Source organism: Macaca nemestrina, chromosome 17 (genome assembly GCF_043159975.1).
Source record: "Macaca nemestrina isolate mMacNem1 chromosome 17, mMacNem.hap1, whole genome shotgun sequence".
In the NCBI taxonomy this organism is placed as follows: Eukaryota; Metazoa; Chordata; class Mammalia; order Primates; family Cercopithecidae; genus Macaca; species Macaca nemestrina.
Genome location: NC_092141.1, coordinates 16,665,027 through 16,686,524, shown reverse-complemented (window position 1 = coordinate 16,686,524; position 21,498 = coordinate 16,665,027). Strand labels below are relative to the sequence as shown.

Sequence of the window (21,498 nt, the reverse complement as noted above, 5' to 3'; positions counted from 1 at the left end):
GCAAGGAGGTAGGAAAAAATGGAACCTCCATACACTGCTGGTAAGAATATAAAATGGTACAGAGACTTTGGAAAACAGTTTTGAAGTTTTTCAAAAATTTAAACATAGATTTACCATATGCCCACTCCTGGATATATAAAGAAAATTGTAAAAATACGTCCACACAAAAACGAGTACATGAATCTCATCACAGTACATTATTAATCATAGTCAAAAAATGAACACAACTCAAATATCCATCAACTAATGAATGGATAAACAAAACATAGTATACTCATGCAATGGGATTCAGGCATAAAAAGTAATGAAGTGCTGAGACGAGATACAACATGGATGAATCAGGACAACATGCTAAATAAATGATGCCAAACAAAGAGGTCACATATGATTCTGTTTTTTCTGATATTTGGCATATGCTAATCCACAGAGACAGAGAATAGGCTAGTGGCTGTCAGGGGCTGGGGAAAGGGGGAAATGGGGAATAACTGCTAGTAAGTATGGAGTTCCTTTTTGAAATGATAAAAATGTTCTAGAATTAGAGAGTGGTGATAGCTGTACAACTTTACAAATACATTAAAAGCATTTAAAGCGCCTATAGTCCCAGCTACTCAGGAAGCTGATGCAGGAGAATTGCTTGAACCTGGGAAGCGGAGGTTGCAGTGAGCCAAGATCGCACCACTGCACTCCAGCCTGGGTGACAGAGTGAGACTCCAAATCAGAAGAAAAAAAAAATGCACTTAGTGTACACTTAGAGTGAATACTGGCTAAAAGTGAAGTGACAGGCCACAAACTAGGCAAATCTTCTATATACATATCTGACAAGGGACTTGAGGAAATCCTAAAAATTTCAAAGACAAAATAGGAGAATATAGACAAAAGACTTGAACAATGCACATAAGGAACCCAAATAACCCATAAACAAATGAAAATAAGCTCAGCCTCCTTCAAAACCACAGAGAAGACTATCTCATATCTGAAAAAACGATATCAAGTAAAGGCAAGAATGTGCACAAACCAGTACTCACATAAGCTGCCAGTGGGAATGTAAAATGGTGTTACTTCTTAGCAAATTTGGTATCATCTATTAAATAGTTCACTGTGCATAATCTTGGGCCAAGCACTGCCATTCCTGGGCACATGCCCTGGAAAAACCTCTACATGTGAACCAAAAACCAGCACCATTGTATGGAATAGGAAAAAAAAAAATCAAAAATAGAATGGACAAACAAATTTCACCCTCTACAATCACATAATCAGACAGTGCAGCAAGGGAAATGAATGAATGTAAGAAAACCACAATAGTAACAAAAAACAGCAAGTCAGAATATATAAGGCATGATTCCTTTTATGTAAAGTTTCAAAATATGGAAAACTCAAAAATATCTTCTGTAGGGAGACAAACATACATTCTTAGAATATATTAAGCAAAGACATTTACTTGTTTCTTTTTCAGTTTAAGGATCTGCTGTTCTACTTTTGCAATTTCTCGATCTACACGATCCATACTCTGTATTAACTCTTCCTTTGAAAGTTTCGAAGGTGAAGCATTTTGATCATCTCCACATGGTTGCCCCGAAATTGGAGAGGATGGAGCTTCATGTTTGCCTCCGAATGCTGGATCCTTTAGAGAATAAAACGAAGAAAAACAATTTATTTCTAACTAATAGAGTCCAGATTGCCTTAAATGAAAAAGTCAGTTTTAAACCACAGCAGAGCCATGTGTACTATGTCTCTAATGAAACTTTTAGTAGTAACTTTCATATTCACATACATGCAAATTCACACCTCACTCATAGTTCAGATATACCATGTACTATTTTGAAGACCATAAAAGCTATACAAAGTGAGGTGAGTTAGTGTTGCTCAGCCTCTAGTGTAACAATACCGAAACTATAGAGAATTTATAGGTAAATAATACAACCACGACAAAGGAAGATACCAACTTCTCAGCCATTTCCTTGCAATGGCTCTTCAAATGGTCTGAACAAGTGGTTGGGAAATATTATTATTCCAGGCAAAACCTGTGTACCCACCCAACTTAACAACTATAACATGGCCAAGAGTTCCTATCAAAAGTTTTCAGGCTTTCCAAACCAAAACTGAGGTACACAAGGCAGAGAAGTGACCTAGGAACTTCAGTTGCTACTATCTCTGGGCCTAATTTCATAAAGCCCACACTACAGCATACATAACATTTCCTTAGTCAAAAGCATCCCACTGTACCTCCAAATCAGCAGAGCTGTACCAGAATGAAAGCCCCTTCACCCAAAATCCACTACACTCCAACACACATCCACACACACCCTATTAATTTGCAGTCTGCTCTAAAGATATAAGCAATACTATAAAACAGATAAATTTTAGAGAACTAGTTTTACTTAGACTATGAGAAACCTGCAATGAGAGTTCACAGGATTACAGAACCCTAAAATGTATTAAATAATGATTAAGGAACTGTGAAAAGTCAATAGTTGTGAGCCAAGAATGTATACAGGAGATAACGGGACAGCTGCTTCAAAACACCTTCGTACAGATATTTCAGCTAATTATACACTGATGAAAAGCCTCAAATTCTGTAATAGTATGCACTGAATCTAAGAGGCCTTCTGGGAAAATAAGATTATGGCTATACCCTAAAACCTGTACAATTCTGTAAGGAAAGCACCAATAAAAACAATAACAATTCTAATAGACTTAATGGAGTTAGAGCTCCAGTATCCTTTGCATCTGGCATACAGTCAATCTTTGGCAGCTTTAAGCCCTAGAGTTTATGATTCCTCTCTTAAGATGTAAATCCTTGAGGTCACTGGCTTCCAAAATAAACCAGTATGTTTCATCTAAATAAAATATCAGTGGCCGGGCAGAGTGGCTCATGCCTGTAATCCCAGCACTTTGGGATGCTGAGGCAGACAGGTCACGAAGTCAGGAGTTCGAGACCAACCTGACCAACATGGTGAAACCCCATATCTACTAAAAAATACAAAAATTAGCTGGGAGTGGTGGGGGGCACCTGTAGTCCCAGCTACTCGGGAGGCTGGGGCAGGAGAATGGCTTGAACCCAGGAGGCAGAGGTTGCAGTGAGCTGAGATTGCACTACTGCACTCAAGCATGGGTGACAGAGCGAGACTCCATCTCAAGAAAAGAAAAAAATCAGATTTGGCATATAACCATCTTTATCAACCTTTTTTTCTCCCCCTCCCTCCTTTATCAACATTAAAAGAAAATTTTCTTCACACTGTCTTTTCAATGCTCAAATCTTCACTAGCACTGTGAAAAGCACAGCAGTTCTTAAATTCACTAAACCAGCTACTACTTGCACTAAATGAAAACTAAATGCAGAATGTTCAAATATTTCTAAGTCTTCATGTGTTGTGAAGCCTTTTTCTTTCATTATGAGATGGCATACTCCTGAGAACTTAGAAACGTTAATGCATAAAGAAAGATCTTTGGTGAACCACCAGGACATTCATGATACATTAATATCATTCTCCCACTATATGCATATGAGCAAATTTGTGTTATAGAAACATATATAATAGCAAAAGAGATTATATTTTGATTCAGCAATCTTCAAAAATGCTCCTCAGGTGATTCTGATGCATGCCCAAAGAATATTACAAATGAATATTTTCCACTGACTTCCTTTCTAAATATTAAATATTTAACAAGAAAACAAATCCTCAAGTGCCTACTTATATAACAGGAATAGGGTGGTGGATCAAAACAAACTATCTGCCTTCATGCAGCTTACAATCTTGGGTTGAAACAGCCAGATACCAATCCTGAAGAAAAAGAATTAGATTCTTACCTCATATCTTACATCAAAAAAAAAAGCCAAGTAATAGTAAACATTTATAAAAGGCTTATTAGCAAATCACAAAAGCCTCAAGTTTAAAGGAAAAAAAAAAAAAGGATTCACATTATCTTGTTCAGGAAGGCCAAAAGCAAAAGATATAAAAGACATTAGTTTCAAAAAAGGAGAGATTGATGGATCAAAATAAAAACAATCTTCTGCTGGGCACAATGGCTCACACCTGTAACCTCAGCACTTTGGCAGGCCAAGGTGGGCAGACCACTTGAGGTCAGGAGTTCAAGACCAGCCTGGCCAACATGGTAAATCCCATCTCTATTAAAAATACAAACATCAGCCAGGTGTGGTGAGTGCCTGTAATCCCAGCTACTTGGGAGGCTGAGGCAGGAGAAGGGCTTGAACCCAGGAGGCGGAGGTTGCAGTGAGCAGAGATGGCACCACTGCACTCCAACCTGGGTGACAGAGGAAGACTCCGTCTCAAAAAAAATAAAAAATAAAAAATAAATAAATAAATAAATAAATAACCCACACACAAAAAAACACAATCTTCTTCTGCTTATCAAAACAGCAATAACAAATTAAAAAGGCAAATGATTAAATAGGAAAACCTTCTGTAAAACATGCACTAACAACTCAATATAAAATGAACCAACAGAAAAATGGGCAACATATATGAAAAAACAATTTACAAAACAGGAAAAATAACCAATAAACAAATTAAAAAATGTTAAATTTTACTAACAAATAATAAGTGTAAGTTAAAAAACAATCATTCATCAAATTAACAATCTTTTTGTTAAACAATAAACACGTGGTGTCAGCAAGGATACAAAAGAAGTGGATACCTTTTTTTTTTTATTTTTTGAGACGAAGTCTCACTCTTGTCCCCCAGGCTAGAGTGCAATGGCGCAATTTCAGCTCACTGCAACCTCCGCCTCCCAGGTTCAAGCGATTCTCTTGCCTCAACCTCCCGAGTAGCTGGGATTACAGGCGCCTGCCACTATGTCTGGCTAATTTTTGTATTTTTAGTAGAGACAGGGTTTCACTATGTTGGCCAGGCTGGTCTCGAACTCCTGACTTCTGGTGATCCACCTACCTCGGCCTCCCAAAGCACTGGGATTACAGGCGTGAGCCACCACGCCTGGCCAAGAAGTGGGTACCTTTCTACACTGCTGTCAGGAGTTAAGAACTGGCCCTACTCTTTTGCAGGACAATCGGGAAATATCCACTGAACCTTAAAAATCAACCTGGTCTGTAATTAATTATACTAAAAGAAATCTACCTTAAGGAAATAAGTAAGAATGTATACAAAAAAATCAACCTAAATAATGTATGGGCCAGCTTCAGTGGCTCACGCCTATAATCCCAGCACTTTGGGAGGCCAAGGTGGGCAGATCACCTGAGGTCAGGAGTTCGAGACCAGCCTGGCCAACATGGTGAAACCTCGTCTCCACTAAAAATACAAAAATTAACTGAACTTGATGGCATGAACCTGTAGTCCCAGCTACTCTGGAGGCTGAGGCAGGAGAACCGCTGGAATGTATAGGTTGCAGTGAGCCAAGATCGTGCCACTGCACTCCAGCCTGGGCAACAAAGTGAGACTCCGTCTCAAAAAAAAAAACAATGCATGTCACAACACCGTACTTCTGAATAAATAGGTAACCTAAATGTATGACAATTTAATAAATAACTTTACTTAATCAATGAACTTTATTTATTCATATGTGGAATACTAAGCAGCCACTAACAATACAGTTGTAAACTTATTGGCACAAAAAGAAGCTAAGCACGTATTTAAGCAAAAGTAAAGTTAAACAGAATGTACAAAGTGAGCACATTAAAATAGTCATACAGGCTGACTTTGGATACACCGCCTGTGGGTTAGCCCTGTTCCACAAGGAATAGCAAAAAAAAAAAAAAAAAAATACCCCACAAAATTAATATTAAAATACTACACATAGAAATAGGGAAGAATCAACATGAAAATGTTAATAACTTTTAAGTGGCAAAACTGTAGGTAATTTTTTCTTTCAAGCTTATTCAACTCTTCTATAAATGATATACCTAGGCTTAACATTTAAAAATATATATATAACAAATGTCAGTTCTTTTTAAATCCTTACTTCTGGAGGTGGGCAGTTGGGAGAGAATGGGGAGAGGAAGACGGAAGGAGAAGTATTAGTTAGTAGTAGTAGCCATGGTTTACACTTTAGGGGGAAAAAAGCAGGACTAGAGTCAGGGGTCCTGGGTTAATTCCAACTCAGGAGGTACTACCTAGGTCACTTAATTTTTCTGAACATCCAGTTTCTTAATTATAACATGGAAATGGGTCACACTACAACATGACACGTCCCATTTTAATGAATGAGTTTTTAAGACACTTTTCTGCTAAAAAACAAAATTCTATAGTTATAAATTACATTTGTGGTCATGTATTCAGCCATGGAAGATGACCTTTATTCACTATATTTTTAAATTTCTTTTTTTTTTAATGCAGCAGAACATTTCTTATAAACCTCACAGACTACTGTATGATCAAGATATTTTACATGATAAGGTGGGTCACAAAACACCTAGGCGCTTAGCTAATTTCTAGCTTATGGCAAAGAATTTTTCCCCATCCAACTTACTATTTTGAAAAATTTCAAATTTACTTAAGAGTTGAAGGAACAGTATAATGGACACTCATTTATCCTTTATCTAGATTCACCAGTAGTTAATATATTTGCTTTCTGTGTGTGTGTTCGGGGGTGTGTATGTGTGTGTGTGTGTATATAACTTCATTTTGCCTGAACTATTTGAAAATAAATTGTACGTAACATTTACTATCTTTTAAATTATTCTTCATTGCATGAAAACTCAAAGAAAATGCGTGGGTACTTATTTACCTGATACCAGGGAAGAAAGGGCAATTAGGCATAAACGTTAATAAACATTATAGAAAAAAGATTTGATGACAGTAAAAACATTTTAAACTTCAGTATGCTTTAAAAAAAAGAAAAACTGAAACAAAAAGACATTGGGAAAAATATTAGTATATGTTAATAAAAAGGTTAACACTTTACTGTTTTAAGAGTTTTTTAAATTCATTTGTTCTTTCTATGACAAATATTTATTCTGTATCTACTAAGTGTCAGGCACTTCCTAATCTGCAGAATTAATAATAAGCAAAGCAGAGGGCTGAAAAAGGTCAACATAGGCCAGGCGCGGTGGCTCACACCTGTAATCCCAGCACTTTGGGAGGCCAAGGTGGGTGGATCATGAAGTCAGGAGTTCAAGAGACCAGCCTAGCCAACATGGTGAAACCCTGTCTCTACTAAAAATACAAAAATTAGCTGGGCATGGTGGTGCATCCCTGTAATCCCAGCTACTCGGGAGGCTGAGGCAGGAGAATTGCTTAAACCAGGACCCAGGAGGCAGAGGTTGCAGTGAGCCGAGATTGCACCACTGCACTCCAGCCTGGGAGCCTGGGGTATAGAGCGAGACTCCATTTCAAAAAAAAAAAAACAAAAAGAAAGAAAAAGGTAAACACAGCAACAAAACAAGGACATAATACATGAGCAAACATTTCACAAAAGATGGGTAAATAAAAATAAGTGCATGGGGAAAGTTATTAATAGAACTCTCATTGTTTGAAATATCACAAAATATAGCCAAATATTAAAACTTGTTATTTTTGTGCAGCATGGCAACTATAGCTAACAATATGTATTATATACTTAAAAATTGCTAAGAGTGGATTTTAAATGTTCTTACCACAAAAAAAAAAACTATGTGAGGTGATATGTTAATTAGCTTGATGTGTTTCCCAATGTATACATATATCAAAATATCACACTGTATAAATATCACCATAAATATATACAAGTTTTATTCCACAATAAAACTGGGGGAGGGTCATTATCTCCAAGTTATAGGATTACAAGTAACTTTTTTCCTCTGTATTTTCCAAGTTTTCTATAAGTATGTATTACTTATATAAATTAGGAACAATTCTTTTTGTATAAAACTTATAAGCACAATTAAACCTAACCTAGATGTGTTTTCTCCCATATAGCAGTTAATAAACTGCTACTAAATTTAAGGGACTTATTTAAAATTTAATTAAGATTTAACAAAACTAGTAGTCTTGAGTACCTCTGACCACATTTTATAGCCAGCAAGCCAATACAAAAATGCTTGAGCATTATTTAATAGAAATTCTTCTTTACGGGAGCAGTCTTCTTGGATTGTTTTCATTTACCAAAAAGGCAAAAGTGCTCACTTTAGCAGTCTGGAGCACTCATCTGTGGTTTCTAGCTTTGTTTAACAAAATTTTTACTTTCCCATACCACTAACCTTTAGAGACTGGCGTCACTGGACTTTCTTTGAGATGCTATGCATGAATACAACTAAACAAACATTACAAACCTACAACTCCACAGGGTAAGAGAACAAATATTTACCTTCTTAGCATCTGCAGAAGACCTCAGCCCTTCTGGCAGTGGGTGCACTAAAGGCAAAACCGCAGCACTGACACGCTGAAAATGAGAATCAGAAACCTGTTCCAGCCGTGGTCGCTTCGATTCCAGTGAATCATGATCCACTGGGGATGGGCCTGGATGAAACGGTTCATAACCAGTTCTCCTTTCTTGAGGCCTAATACATACAAAGAAAATAAACACTTGAAAATTTGTAAGTGATGTACAACTCCCTGCTAATATCCCTGGATAGACTTTGAAATAATAAATGAAAAAGTCATGCTTGCATTCAAAGTGAACCCGTACCCCTTCTGTTCCCACCCCCAAAGAATATATACCTCACTATAGTACCATTCAACTTCAATTCTAATTTCTAAAAAAGGTTTGAATTAGTTGGGCGTGGTAGCAGGCCCCTGTAATCCCAGCTACTCAGGAGGCTGAGGCAGGAGAATTGCTTGAACCTGGGAGGTGGAGGTTGCAGTGAGCTGAGATGGCACCACTGCACTACAGCCTGGGCAACAGTATGAGACTCCGTCTTAAAAAAAAATGTTTGAGGAGAGGGTTAAAAACTAATCTGGAAGTGAAAGACAAAACAAAACATTTGCAGAAAATTTAGTTGCTGAAGAATATCTATAAACTAATATTTTTAAATGTTAAAATGCCATAATAATTAAATTTGGGATAATATAAACCAGAAGAGCCACCATTTTTCAACTAATAATAAAAACAAGCAAGAAATAAAACTCTCCCAGCTACCGCTACATAGAAAGAGAAATGACTTCAGTTATGAGGTACGATTCAGTCTTTTTTTTTTTTTTTTTTTTTTTTTTGAGACGGAGTCTCGCGCTGTGTCACCTAGGCTCGAGTGCAGTGGCGCGATCTCGGCTCACTGCAAGCTCCGCCTCCCAGGTTCACGCCATTCTCCTGCCTCAGCCTCCCGAGTAGCTGGGACTACAGGCGCCCGCCACCACGCCCGGCTAGTTTTTTTGTATTTTTAGTAGAGACGGGGTTTCACCATGTTAGCCAGGATGGTCTCGATCTCCTGACCTCGTGATCCACCCGCCTCGGCCTCCCAAAGTGCTGGGATTACAGGCTTGAGCCACCGCGCCCGGCCACGATTCAGTCTTAAAGACAAGTATCTTGAGGAGAAATCCAACATTGCTTCTAAAACATCATCCTGGCCCCCAAAACATGTATTCTGTCTAGTTTCCCTAAATACACGACTTGAAGATCAGAATCTTTTATTTCTTTACAGGATGTATTGTTGAGTCCTGCTCGTGAGTGCTCATTAATTTGACTTTTCATTTTCTACCAGATGTTTACAGAGGTGATATTGTATCTCACAGACAACCTGTAAACTAATGCTTTGTAAAGCAATATTTCATTGAAAACAGAATCACTAGGTTTCATATGAAGGACAGACAATGAAATGAATGCTAAATTCCTTGTTTGTTTGTTCATTTGCTTTTGGAGGCCCAGGCTGGAGTGCCCCATCTTGGCTCACTGCAATCTCCACCTCCCAGATTCAAGTGATTATCCTGCCTCAGCCTCCCCAGTAGCTGTGATTACAGGCGAGAGCTAACATGCCGGGCTAATTTTTGTAGAGATGAGATCTCGCTACATTGCCCAGGCTGGTCTTAAACTCCTGAGCTCAAGCAATCCACCTGCCTCAGCCTCCCAAAGTGCTGAGATTACAGGCATGAGCCACCGCACCTGGCCTGAATGCTAAATTCTGTAAAAATTATTATACTTCAAAATTTTAAATCTCATTCAACACATAGAATCCCATTATCTTAAAATTCAGAGTGACATCACAAAAAATGATGGGGTGGAAAACTTCAGGAACAAGACAAAGATGACTGCATTCACCATTTATATTCAATATGATATTGGAAATTATTGTCAGAGCACTAGGAAAGAAAAAGAAATAAAAGGTATCCAAATTAAAAAGAAATAAGCATTTTTATTCAAGACAACATGATTCCATATGTAGCACCCTAAGAATTGGCAAAAAAAACTATTAGAGCTAACAAATAAATACATCGAAGTTGCAGGACACAAAATCAACACACAAAATTCGGTTGTATTCTATACACTAGCATTAAACAATCCAAACATGAAACTTTAAAAACAATACATTTATGCCAGGTGCGGTGGCTCATGCCTGTCATCCCAGCACTTTGGGAGGCCGGGGCGGGCGGATTATCTGATATGGAGAGTTCGAAACCAGCCTGACCACCATAGAGAAACCCATCACTACTAAAAAATACAAAATTAGCCGGACGTGGTGGCACACGCCTGCAATCCCAGCTATTCAGGAGGCTGAGGCGGGAGAATCACTTCAACCCAGGAGGCAGAGGTTGCAGTGAGCCGAGATCGTGCCATGCACTCCAGCCTGGGCAATAACAGTGGAACTCTGTCTCAAAAAACAAAAACAATACATTTATAAGAGCACCCAAAAGAACATAGCTAGGAATAAATTTGACCAAGGAGGCTTACAACTTTAAACGCTGAAAACCACAAAACATTGCTCGAAGAAATAAAAGACTTAATACATAGTAAGAAATCTCAAATTCGTATGTTGGAAGACAATGTCATTAAAATGACAATACTACACAAAGCAACCTGTGGATTCAATGTAATCTCTATCAAATGCCATTGGCTTGTTTTGCAGAAACAGAAAAAGTCATCACAAAATTCATATGGAATCTCAAGGGATTACAAACAGCCAAACAATCTTGGAAAAGAACAAAGTTGGAAAACTCACACTTCACCTTTTAAAGCTTACTACAAAGCTATTATAATCAAAAGATTCATCCTCCACTAAGGCCAGAGGTAATCTACCCAAGTAATGCCTTACCTGGACTTCCACCCTCAGTTGCCCCCTCAGTTAGAACATAACCGACAAAAGCATAATTTTCAAGTATGACATTTCATTTCCAGCAACTCTGCCTCTGAGATTTATCAAAGCTAGAAGTTGAGATATACCATACCCAGTACTGGAGAAGAAACTAAGGAAACCAAGGAACAGGACAATTAAGAAAACAGTGAGTATGGAATGCTCCTTTTCTATCTAGAAATCAGACTACTTCCCATTTCAGCCCGCCAATCCTTTTTAGAAGAACAAACCTACTCAGCCATAAATAAATATATAATGTATAAAATCTCAGAAATTTAAATAAACTACGAAAATCTTTGCTAAGTACAATTTAATATTAGGAGTTCTGGTACAACTAAGCATGAAATCTCCAATTTAAATTAATGTATTTGCCTTTTAAAATTAACACCAGTAGAATGGTACACTTCGAAAATGATCTGGTAGTTTCTCAAATAGTTAAATAAACATAGAGTTACCATATGACCCAGCAATTCCACTCCTAGGTATCTAACCAACAGAAAGGAAAATATATGCCCAAACAAAAACTTGTACATGAATGTTCACAGAATTATTCATAATTGTCAAAAAGTAAAAATGATCCAAACACCCATCAGCTGATGAAAATAGATAAATAAAATGTGGTATACCAAATCAAAACAAAACAAAACCTAACACCAAATTTTCATATAAAGAAATCTTTGTAGGGTCGGATGCCGTGGCTCATGCCTGTAATCCCAAGACTTTGAGAGGCCAAGATAGGTGGATCGCTTGAGGTCAAGAGTTCGAGACCAGCCTGGCCAATAAGGTGAAAGCCTGTCTCTACAAAAAATACAAAAATTAGCCGGGCGTGGTGGTGCGCACATGTAGTCCCAGCTACTCGGGAACCTGAGGCAGGAGAATCACTTGAACCCGGGAGGCAGAGGTTGAAGTGAGTTAAGATCATGCCACTGCACAACACAACAGTCTGGGCGATGAAGCGAGACTCATGTCTTTAAAAAAACAAAAACAAAAACAAAAACAAAACTCTGTAGGCTTGCAAACTTTGTAAAGTTCCCCATTTTACTGACTTTTGTCATCTAGTAACACCAACCTTAAACATCTTTAAAACAAATTAAAATTACAAAACACATTTAAATAACTACACTTTATCGTTTGAATTTTAAAGAATTCTAAAGCAGTCTGATTTCTTGATAAAAAGAGAATGTTCCATACTCAATGTTTTCCTTAATTTTCCTGTGCCCTAGTTGCCAGATGTAGTGGCTCACACATGTTTCCCATCATTTTCGGGGGCCAAGTCAGGAGGATCGCTTGAGGCTGGAAGTTTTGAGACCAGTCTGGGCAACATAGCAACTCTGTCTCTACAAAAAAAAAAAAATTAGTCAGGCACAATGCCATGCGCCTGTAATCCCAGCTACTCAGAAGACTGAGGCAGGAGGATCACTTGAGCCCAGGAATTTGGAGACTTTGTCTCTTTAAAAACAAACAAACAAACAAACAAAAAAGATGGGTTTATGGCTTACTACCAATCCTCTTACCGTGGCATCCATTCTTTATTTGGCTGGAATCGGTCATCAAGAAATTCTCAGGCCAGGTGCAGTGGCTCATGCCTATAATCCCAGCACTTTGGGAGGCCGAGGCAGGTGGATCGCCTGAGGTCAGGAGTTCGAGACCAGCCTGGCCAACATGGAGAAACCCCATCTCTACTAAAAATACAAAAAATTTAGCCAGGTGTGAGGGCGCATGCCCATAATCCCAGCTACTCGGGAGGCTGAGGCAGGAGAATCACTTGAACCCAGGAAGCGGAGGTTTCAGTGAGCCAAGATCGCATCATTGCACTCCAGCCTGAGCAACAAGAGCAAAACTCCGTCTCAAAAAAAATAACAAACAAAAAGAAAAGAAAGAAAAAGAAATTCTTTCAGGTTGGTTGGTTTGTTTTGATTTGTTTTGTTTTATTTGAGACAGAGTATCGCTCTGTCTCCCAGGCAACAGTACAGTGGTACAATCTTGGCTCACTGCAACCTCCACCTCCTGGGTTCAAGCAATTCTCCTGCCTCAGACTCTAGAGTAGCTGAGATTATAGGCGTGCGCCACCACTCCCGGCAATTTTTTATATTTTCAGTAGAGACAGGGTTTCACCATGTTGGTGAGGCTGGTCTTTAACTCCTGACCTCAGGTGATACGCCTGCCTTGGCCTCCCAAAGTGCTGGGATTGCAGGTGTGAGCCACCACACTCGGCCTCTTTCAGTTTTAGATGCTATAATTGCTCAGTGCTTTCATGTCTAAGAACATCTGCCTGTTGCTTTTATTGTTAAACTGTCTGGTATAATATTCTTGAATATCAATTTCTTTTACTCAGAACGTTGTAGCTATTGCTCCACTATCTTCAGTCACTCAATTCTGCTATATAGACGTTTGCAGCCTGATTCTTCCACCTTGTGGAGCATTTATTTTGTTTCCTGACTTCCTAATTCTTTTAGTTATCCTCGCCATTTAATTCCTTAACCATGATCTGTCTTGGTATGGATCATTCTTTCTGTACAAATTTTTCCTGGAACAAGGTGTTTTATCAATCTATAGATTCTATCGATTCTTCCTTAACTTTATGGGGAATTTCTGTATTATGAATATTGTTACTGTTCCTTTATCAGGTTTTCCACCTCAAAAACATGTTCTTACAGTATCCTGGATGATCTTTATTTGTCCTCCCTACAAGTTCTAATTGTCTTAATCTTTGTCCTTTTCTTCTGTACTCACTCTAATTATATCAAGACTTTGTTCTAAGACAAGGTTTACCTTAAGCCACATCTACTTTATTCCTTTTCTTTCTCATTTTATATCTCGAGGGCAGTCAAATGTCTGAACTACACTTAGCCCATTTGTCTGTCTTATCATTTTGTTTTTGAATACTTCATTATTTAAGTTCTTTTATAGTGCATAGCACTTACGAGGCATGCTCTTTATGTTTCTTACACGTGGTGATTTTATTTTTGGCATACTGTGTTGCTTTAATTTTCTTCTCTAGGAATATATTCACCTTGTTTGTGCCATTCCCCACCCTCCTGCTCAGGTACATTGTGGCAGCCTTTCTCTCGGTGTGGGATAGTCTGGGTAGGTTCTCCTTGATTGTTCTCACTTTTTCTGGCATGTGTTCATCTTCTCTGCAAACGGAAGACTGGGTATGGCTTCCTATATACTGTTCTACGACCCGAGGGAGCAAGGAAGTGGGGCAAAGGAGGAAAAATCTTGGTTAGGGCTGTCACTGCCTTTGCTAAGGACTCTGGCCCCCTCTACCAGCCAGACATGTAGACCACTCCAGAAGGTTCTGGCTCATCACTTTACAGAATGGCACATCCCAACTGTCCTTTCTGCAGCTGTTAAGAAACCAGGATGGCATAATGGGAATTCTCAAGCAAACCATTCACCACCACCAATTTAAATTTTCTCCAATCAAGGAATATTCATGAGAAATCCTAGGATTTCACTAACTTATTTTCTTCAATATCGCTTTTTTAAAATTTTCTTTTCTAAAAACTCATGTTCACTGGGCACAGTGGCTCACGCCTGTAATCCCAGCACTTTGGGAGGCTGAGGCAGGCGGATCACCTGAGGTCAGGAGCTCGAAACTAGCCTGGCCAACATGGTGAAATCCCACCTCTACTAAAAATATAAAATTAGCCGGTCATGGAGGCAGGCACCTGTAATCTCAGCGACTCTTAAAGCTGAGGCATGAGAATCCCGTGAACCTGGGAGGCAGAGATTGCACCACTGCACTCCAGCTTGGGCAAAAAGAGCGAAACTCTGTCTCAAAAAAATAAAATAGGCTGGGTGCGGTGGCTCAAGCCTGTAATCCCAGCACTTTGGGAGGCCGAGACGGGTGGATCACGAGGTCAGGAGATCGAGACCATCCTGGCTAACACGGTGAAACTTCGTCTCTACTAAAAACACCAAAAAAAAATTGGCCGGTTGCGGTGGCGGGCGCCTGTAGACCCAGCTACTCGGGAGGCTGAGGCAGGAGAATGGCGTGAACCCGGGAGGTGGAGCTTGCAGTGAGCCGAGATCGTGCCACCGCACTCCAGCCTGGGCGACAGAGCGACACTCCGTCTCAAAAAAAAAAAAAAAAAAAATAGAAAATAGGAGGCCAAGTCATTCAAGATACTTGTAATTCTTTCTGTGAATCCCACTTTTCCAAGTTTTTGACAATAGCTATATGCCTTTCCTTGTTCATAAAAGGGTAAATTTTTAGCCTTTTTGAAAAATAAATATTTTTGTATATTTTTTAGGTATCAGGGGACAAGTAATCTGAATTCTCTCTCCAAACTTAACCAAGAAATGTATTATATAATAATTTTAGGCTGGGAGTGGTAGCTCACGCCTATAATCGTAGCACTTTGGGAGGCTGATGCGGGGGATCACCTGAGGTCATCAGGAGTTTGAGACCAGGTTGGCCAACACGGTGAGACCCTGTTTCTACTAAAAATACAAAAAAAGTATTTTTTTTTTGTAGTGCCTGTAGTTCCAGCTAATCGGAGCCTGAGACAGAAGAATCGCCTGAACATGAGAGGCAGAGATTGCAGTGAGCCAAAATTACGCCACTGTACCCCAGCCTGTGCAACAGAGTGAGACTCCATCTCAAAAAAAATAATATTATATTTCAAATCTTTGATCATCTTAGAACCTAAACAGTGAGCATATTTTTGAAATGGGAAATCAGGTACCTTATAAAATTGCTGAAATCAGAAAGGAAATTTATCAAGGTAATTATATTTCAAAATACCTTAGAATTCATATAAATAAAATAAAGAAAGAAAATGAAGAAATTACAACAGATGCCTCAGAAATGAAAAGGATCATAAGGAACTATATGAACCATTATATGTCAGTAAATTGGATAACCTAGAGGAAATGGATAAATTCCTAGAAAAATACAACCTACCAAGATTGAGTTAGGCAGAAGTAGAAAGCCTGAACAGACCAATAACGAATGAAGAGGCTGAAGAAGTAATCAAAAACTTCTCAACAAAGAAAACTCCAGGATCTGAAGGCTTCATGGCAGAACTGTACTGAATAGTCAAAGAAAAATATCTACCAACTCCTCCTAAACTCTTCCAAAAAATAGAGCTAGAGGGAATATTTCCCAACACATTATATGAGGCCAGCATATCTAAGTCAATGGCATTTAGGTTGATATCTAAGTCAAGGACATCACAAGAAAACAAAACTAGAGGCCAATCTCTCTAATGAACACTGATGCAAAAATCCTTAATAAAATATTAACAAACTGAATTCAACAACACATCACGAAGATTACAAACCACTAGCAAGTGGGATTTACCCCGGCATGCAAGACTGGTTTAACACACACAAATCAATCAATGTGATATATTAAGAGAAGTGAAAACAATGGGAAAAGGACCTAAACAGACACTTCTCCAAAGAAACATAAAAATGGCCAAGAGATATATAAAATGGCGCTCTATATCACTAATCACAATGGAAACGCAAATTAAAACTACAATGAGATCTCACCTCACACCTGTAAGGATGGCTATTCTCCAAAAGACAAAAGATAACAAATGTTGGCAAAGGTATGGAGAAAAGGGAACCCTAGTATATTGTTAGTGGGAATGTAGATTGTTATAGCCATTATGGAAAACAGTATGAAAGGTTCCAAAGAAATTAAAAATAGAACTACTATAGACCCAGCAGTCCCTCTTCTGGTTGTATACTCAAAAGGAATGAAGTCACCACCTCGTAAAGATATCTGGGCTGGGCTCAGAGGTTCATGCTTGTAATCCTAGCACTTTGGGAGGCCGAGGCAGAAGGATCGCTTGAGGCCAGGAGTTCAAGGCCAGCCTGGATATAGTGAGACCCTGTCTCTACAAAAAATACAAAATTAACATGCCACTGTGGCATGCACCTGTGGTGCCAGCTACCTGGGAGGCTGTGGTGGGAGGATCATTTGAGCCTGGGAGGTCCAGGCTGCAGCGAGTCATGATCATGCCACTGTACTCCAGCCTGAGTGGTAAAGCAAGACCCTATCTCAAAAGAAAAAAAAACAACCACCAGATATCTACACTCCCATGTTCACGGCAGCATCATTCACAATAGTTAATATATAGAAACAACCTAGATGCCCACTGACAGATGAATGGATAAAGAAAATGTGCAAGCCAGGCACAGTGGCTCACACCTGTAATCCCTGCACTTTGGGAGGCTGAGGTGGGTGGATCACTTGAGGTCCACAGTTCGAGACCAGCCTCGCCAACATGGCGAAACCTCATCTCTACTAAAAATACAAAAATTAGCTGGGCATGGTGGCACGTGCCTGTAGTCCCAGCTAGTCCAGAGGCTGAGGCAGGAGAATAGCCTGAACCCAGGAGTGGAGGTTGCAGTGAACCAAGGTTGCACCATTGCACTTCAGCTTGGGTGACAGAGTGAGACTCTGTCTAAAAAAAAAAAAAAGAAAATGTGATGTGTGTGTGTATACATATGTATGTATGTGTATATGTGTGTATGTGTGTGTGTGTGTATATATATGTATATAAAATATTATTCAGCTTTAAAAAAGAAAAAAATCCTTTCATATGCCATAACGTGGATGGACCACGCTGAAACCATGCTGAAATAAGCCAGACACAAAAAGAAAAATATTGCATGATCTCCCCTATATATGAAATATTTAAAAAAAAAAAAAAAAAAAGGCACTCAATTACACAGGGCTAGAGAATGAAACAGTGGTTTACCAGTTGGGGATGGGGAAATAAGGAGATGCAGGTCAAAAGATACAAAATAGCAGATGTGTAGGATGAACAAGTCTAGAGATCTAATGTATAACATGAGAACTAAAGTTAATACAATTATATTATATCAGGGATTTTTGCTAAATGGATAGATTTTAGCTGTTCATCACCAAAACAAAATATGTGAGATGTGAGATGACAGGCATGTTCATTGGCTAAATTATGTGTATTCCATAACATCATGTAAACCTCAAATATACAAAATAAAATTTATTTTAACACATAAATGTAAAAAATCATTCTTAACTTGAGGGCTCAACAAAAACAGGACAGGCAAGATATGGTCAGCACTAACTAGCCTTAGTTTGGCAACCTCTATCCTAGATAATAAAAAAAGTGAAAAACTAATAAAACTAAACCTCCAGTACTGCAAAAGAACAATTCGAAATGATGATGTCAATACTGAAAGAAGAGAATAGCAAAAGTATGGGTAACAAACTTTTTTCCAAACCAAGTGGTTTCTAATTCTTTGCTTTTGTATCAAAGGAGAAACTGTATTTTAGCTGAAAGATCAAAAAAATAATTTTAGACATCAGATAATTGTGATTGTTGGTCTAGAAATTGGAAGGCACTCAGAGAATTAAGCAAAATTGCAGCTACAAAATTTATTCCACTTCTACCTACTTATATGAACATTATTCATTGTTTAAAAAAAATAAAAATTGGAATAGTATTCACATAGAAGCCTGCCTGTTTCCAGTAATTAGTACTCAAAAATTACAATAATTGGGGGAAGGGAAACCAGTCCTCTCTCATTAAAAGAGATGTTTTTAATAAGATTTTACTTTTTGCTTTTAATAATAATATAAATAAAATGTATACATATATTTATGCTTTTTTGTTCGATGATCTACTACTACTAATTGTCATAACTTAATCCAGAGTAAAACTTTTAAACACTCAGGGCCTAAAATCACAGAAAATTTAAATAAATTTATTTTATTTATTTATTTATTTATTTATTTATTTATTTATTTATTTTTGAGATGGAGTCTCACTCTGTCGCCCAGGCTGGAGTCCAGTGGCACAATCTTGGCTCACTGTAAGCTCCGCCTCCCGGGTTCATGCCATTCTCCTGCCTCAGCCTCCAGAGTGGCTGAGCCTACAGGTGCCCGCCACCACGCCCAGCTAATTTTTTTGTATTTTTAGTAGAGATGGTGTTTCACCATGTTAGCCAGGATGGTCTCAATCTCCCGACCTCGTGGTCCGCCCGCCTTGGTCTCCCAAAGTGCTGGGATTACAGGCGTAAGCCACAGTGCCTGGCCCAAAATTTCTATATGTATTTGTAGCAGAAATATATGAGAGTCATCAGTAAGTAAAATGCTATTAAGAATAAATACGTTAGCAAAAAAATTTTACTGAGGAGAAGAAATAAATATTCAAGAAGAAAAAAACGACAATATAAAATATCCTATTGGTAAAAAGAAGAGAAGTAAAAACAAAAACAAAACACATCATCTTAACTGCTGCAGAAAAAGCATTCAACAAAGTCCAAAATCTTTTCTTGACTTAAAAAACTCAACAGCTTAGGAAAACGAAAGTTCCTTAACATAAATAAAGGCCATTTGGGAAAATTCCACAACTAACAACATAATCAAAAGGGAAAAACTGAAAGATTTTCCACTAAGATACCATGAAAGGTAAGGATGGGATCCTTTTCCCATCTAGTACTATGTTGATTAGAAGCAGTGGCAAACGCTTCTATTCAACATAGTACTAGAAGTACTAGCAAGAGCAACCAAACAAAAAATAATAATAATAAAAGAAATAAAAGGCATCCTAAGTAAAAATATCTCTATTTGCAGATGACACAATCCTACATATAAAAGTTCCCCAAGATTCCACACATTTAAAAAAAACTGTTAGAATAAATGAATCCAGTACAGTTGCAGGATACAAAATCAACAGCAGTCTTATACACAAATAACAACCTAACTGACAAAGAAATCAAGGAAACAATTTATGACAGAGTTTTAAAAAACATTTAAATAAATTTAACCAAGGAGGTGAAAAATCTGTATACTGAAAACTATAAAACACTGATTAAAGAAACTCAAGCCACAAATAAATGAAGAGATATCATGTGCTCATGGATCAGAAGAATGTTGCAAAAATGTACACACAACCCAAAGAAATATACAGTACAGATTCAACACAATCCTTATTAAAATCCCAATGGCGTTTTTCACATAAATAGAAAAAAACCCTAAAATTCACATGGAAGTGTATGAAAGACCCCCAATAGCAAAATCAATTCTGAAAAAGAAAAACAAAGAGGCATCACACTTCCTGATTTAAAATTGTATTACCAAGTTACAGTAATCAAAACAATATGGTATTGGCATAAAAACAGACACACTGATCATTAGAATAGAAAGCCCAGAAATAAGTCTAAACATATGGCCGCCTAACTTTTGACAAGGGCACCACAGCAACACAATGGGGAAAGGGTAGTCTCTTCAATAATGCTGGGAAAACTAGATATCCAGATGCAAAAGAACGAAATTAGACCCTTGTTTTACACCATACACAAAAATCAACTCGAAATGGATAAAAGACTTAAATATAAGATCAGAAACTATAAAAGTCCTGCAAGAGAAAACTCCAGGACACTGACCTTGGCAATGATTTTTTGCATATCAAAAGGTCAGGCCACAAAAGCACAAATATGTAAATGGGACTACATCAAACTAAAAAGCTTCTGAAAACAAAATGAGTCAGCAGCCTGTAGACACGGAAAACATATTTGTAAACTATGTATCTGCTAAGGGATTAATATCCAGAATTTATAAAGAACTCATAAAACTCAATAGCAGAGAAACAACCTGATTTCAAAATGGGCAGAAGACCTGAATAGACATTTCTCAAAAGAAAACACAAAAATCACCAACAGGTATATGAAAAGATGTTCAGTATCATTAGTCATCAGGGAACTGTATATTAAAAGCACTATGAGATACTCTCACACCCATTAGGATAGTTATTACCAAAAAGTCAAAAGATAACAAATATTAACGAGGGTATGAAGAAAAAAGAACTCTTGTACACTGCTGGTGGTAATGTAAATTAGTACAACCATTATGAAAAACAGTATGGAAGTTCCTAAAGAAATTAAAAATAGAACTACCATATGACCCGGCAATCCTTCTTCTGGATATATACCCAAAGGAAATGAAATCACCATCTTGTAAAGATAACTGCACTCCCATGTTTATTGCAGCATTATTCACAATAGCCAAGATATAAAAACAATCTAAGTGTCTGTCAATGAATGAATCATAAACTGTGGTATATATATACTATGGAATATTATTCACCACCCCCCCCCAAAAAAAAAGAGATCTTGCCTTCCACAACATGGATAAGCCTGGAGGACATTATGCTATGTGAAATAAACCAGACACAGAAAGTAAAATATTGCATGATTTCATTTATATGTGGAATCTTTAAAAAAAAAAAAAAAAAAAAAAAAAAGGAACTCTACAAAGAGAACAAAACAGTGGTAACAGTGGTTACCAGGGGCAGGAGGTGGAAAGAAAATTTCCATCC

The 21,498-nt window shown here is 37.9% G+C and overlaps 1 protein-coding gene across 13 annotated transcripts in view; it reads right to left on the bottom strand.

The window, feature by feature from the left end:
• The window catches only part of LOC105491091 (nuclear receptor corepressor 1), a 187,895-nt gene that overhangs the window by 132,666 nt on the left and 33,731 nt on the right, over positions 1 to 21,498 (bottom strand). For all 13 annotated transcript variants that reach the window (XM_011757257.3, XM_011757246.3, XM_011757250.3 and 10 more), the window contains exons 4-5: positions 8,257 to 8,449; positions 1,439 to 1,621 (exon numbers count right to left, since the gene is read on the bottom strand). In XM_011757257.3, coding sequence (XP_011755559.1) covers positions 1,439 to 1,621; positions 8,257 to 8,449 — 376 coding nt within the window. The remainder of the gene's footprint in view (positions 1 to 1,438; positions 1,622 to 8,256; positions 8,450 to 21,498) is intronic.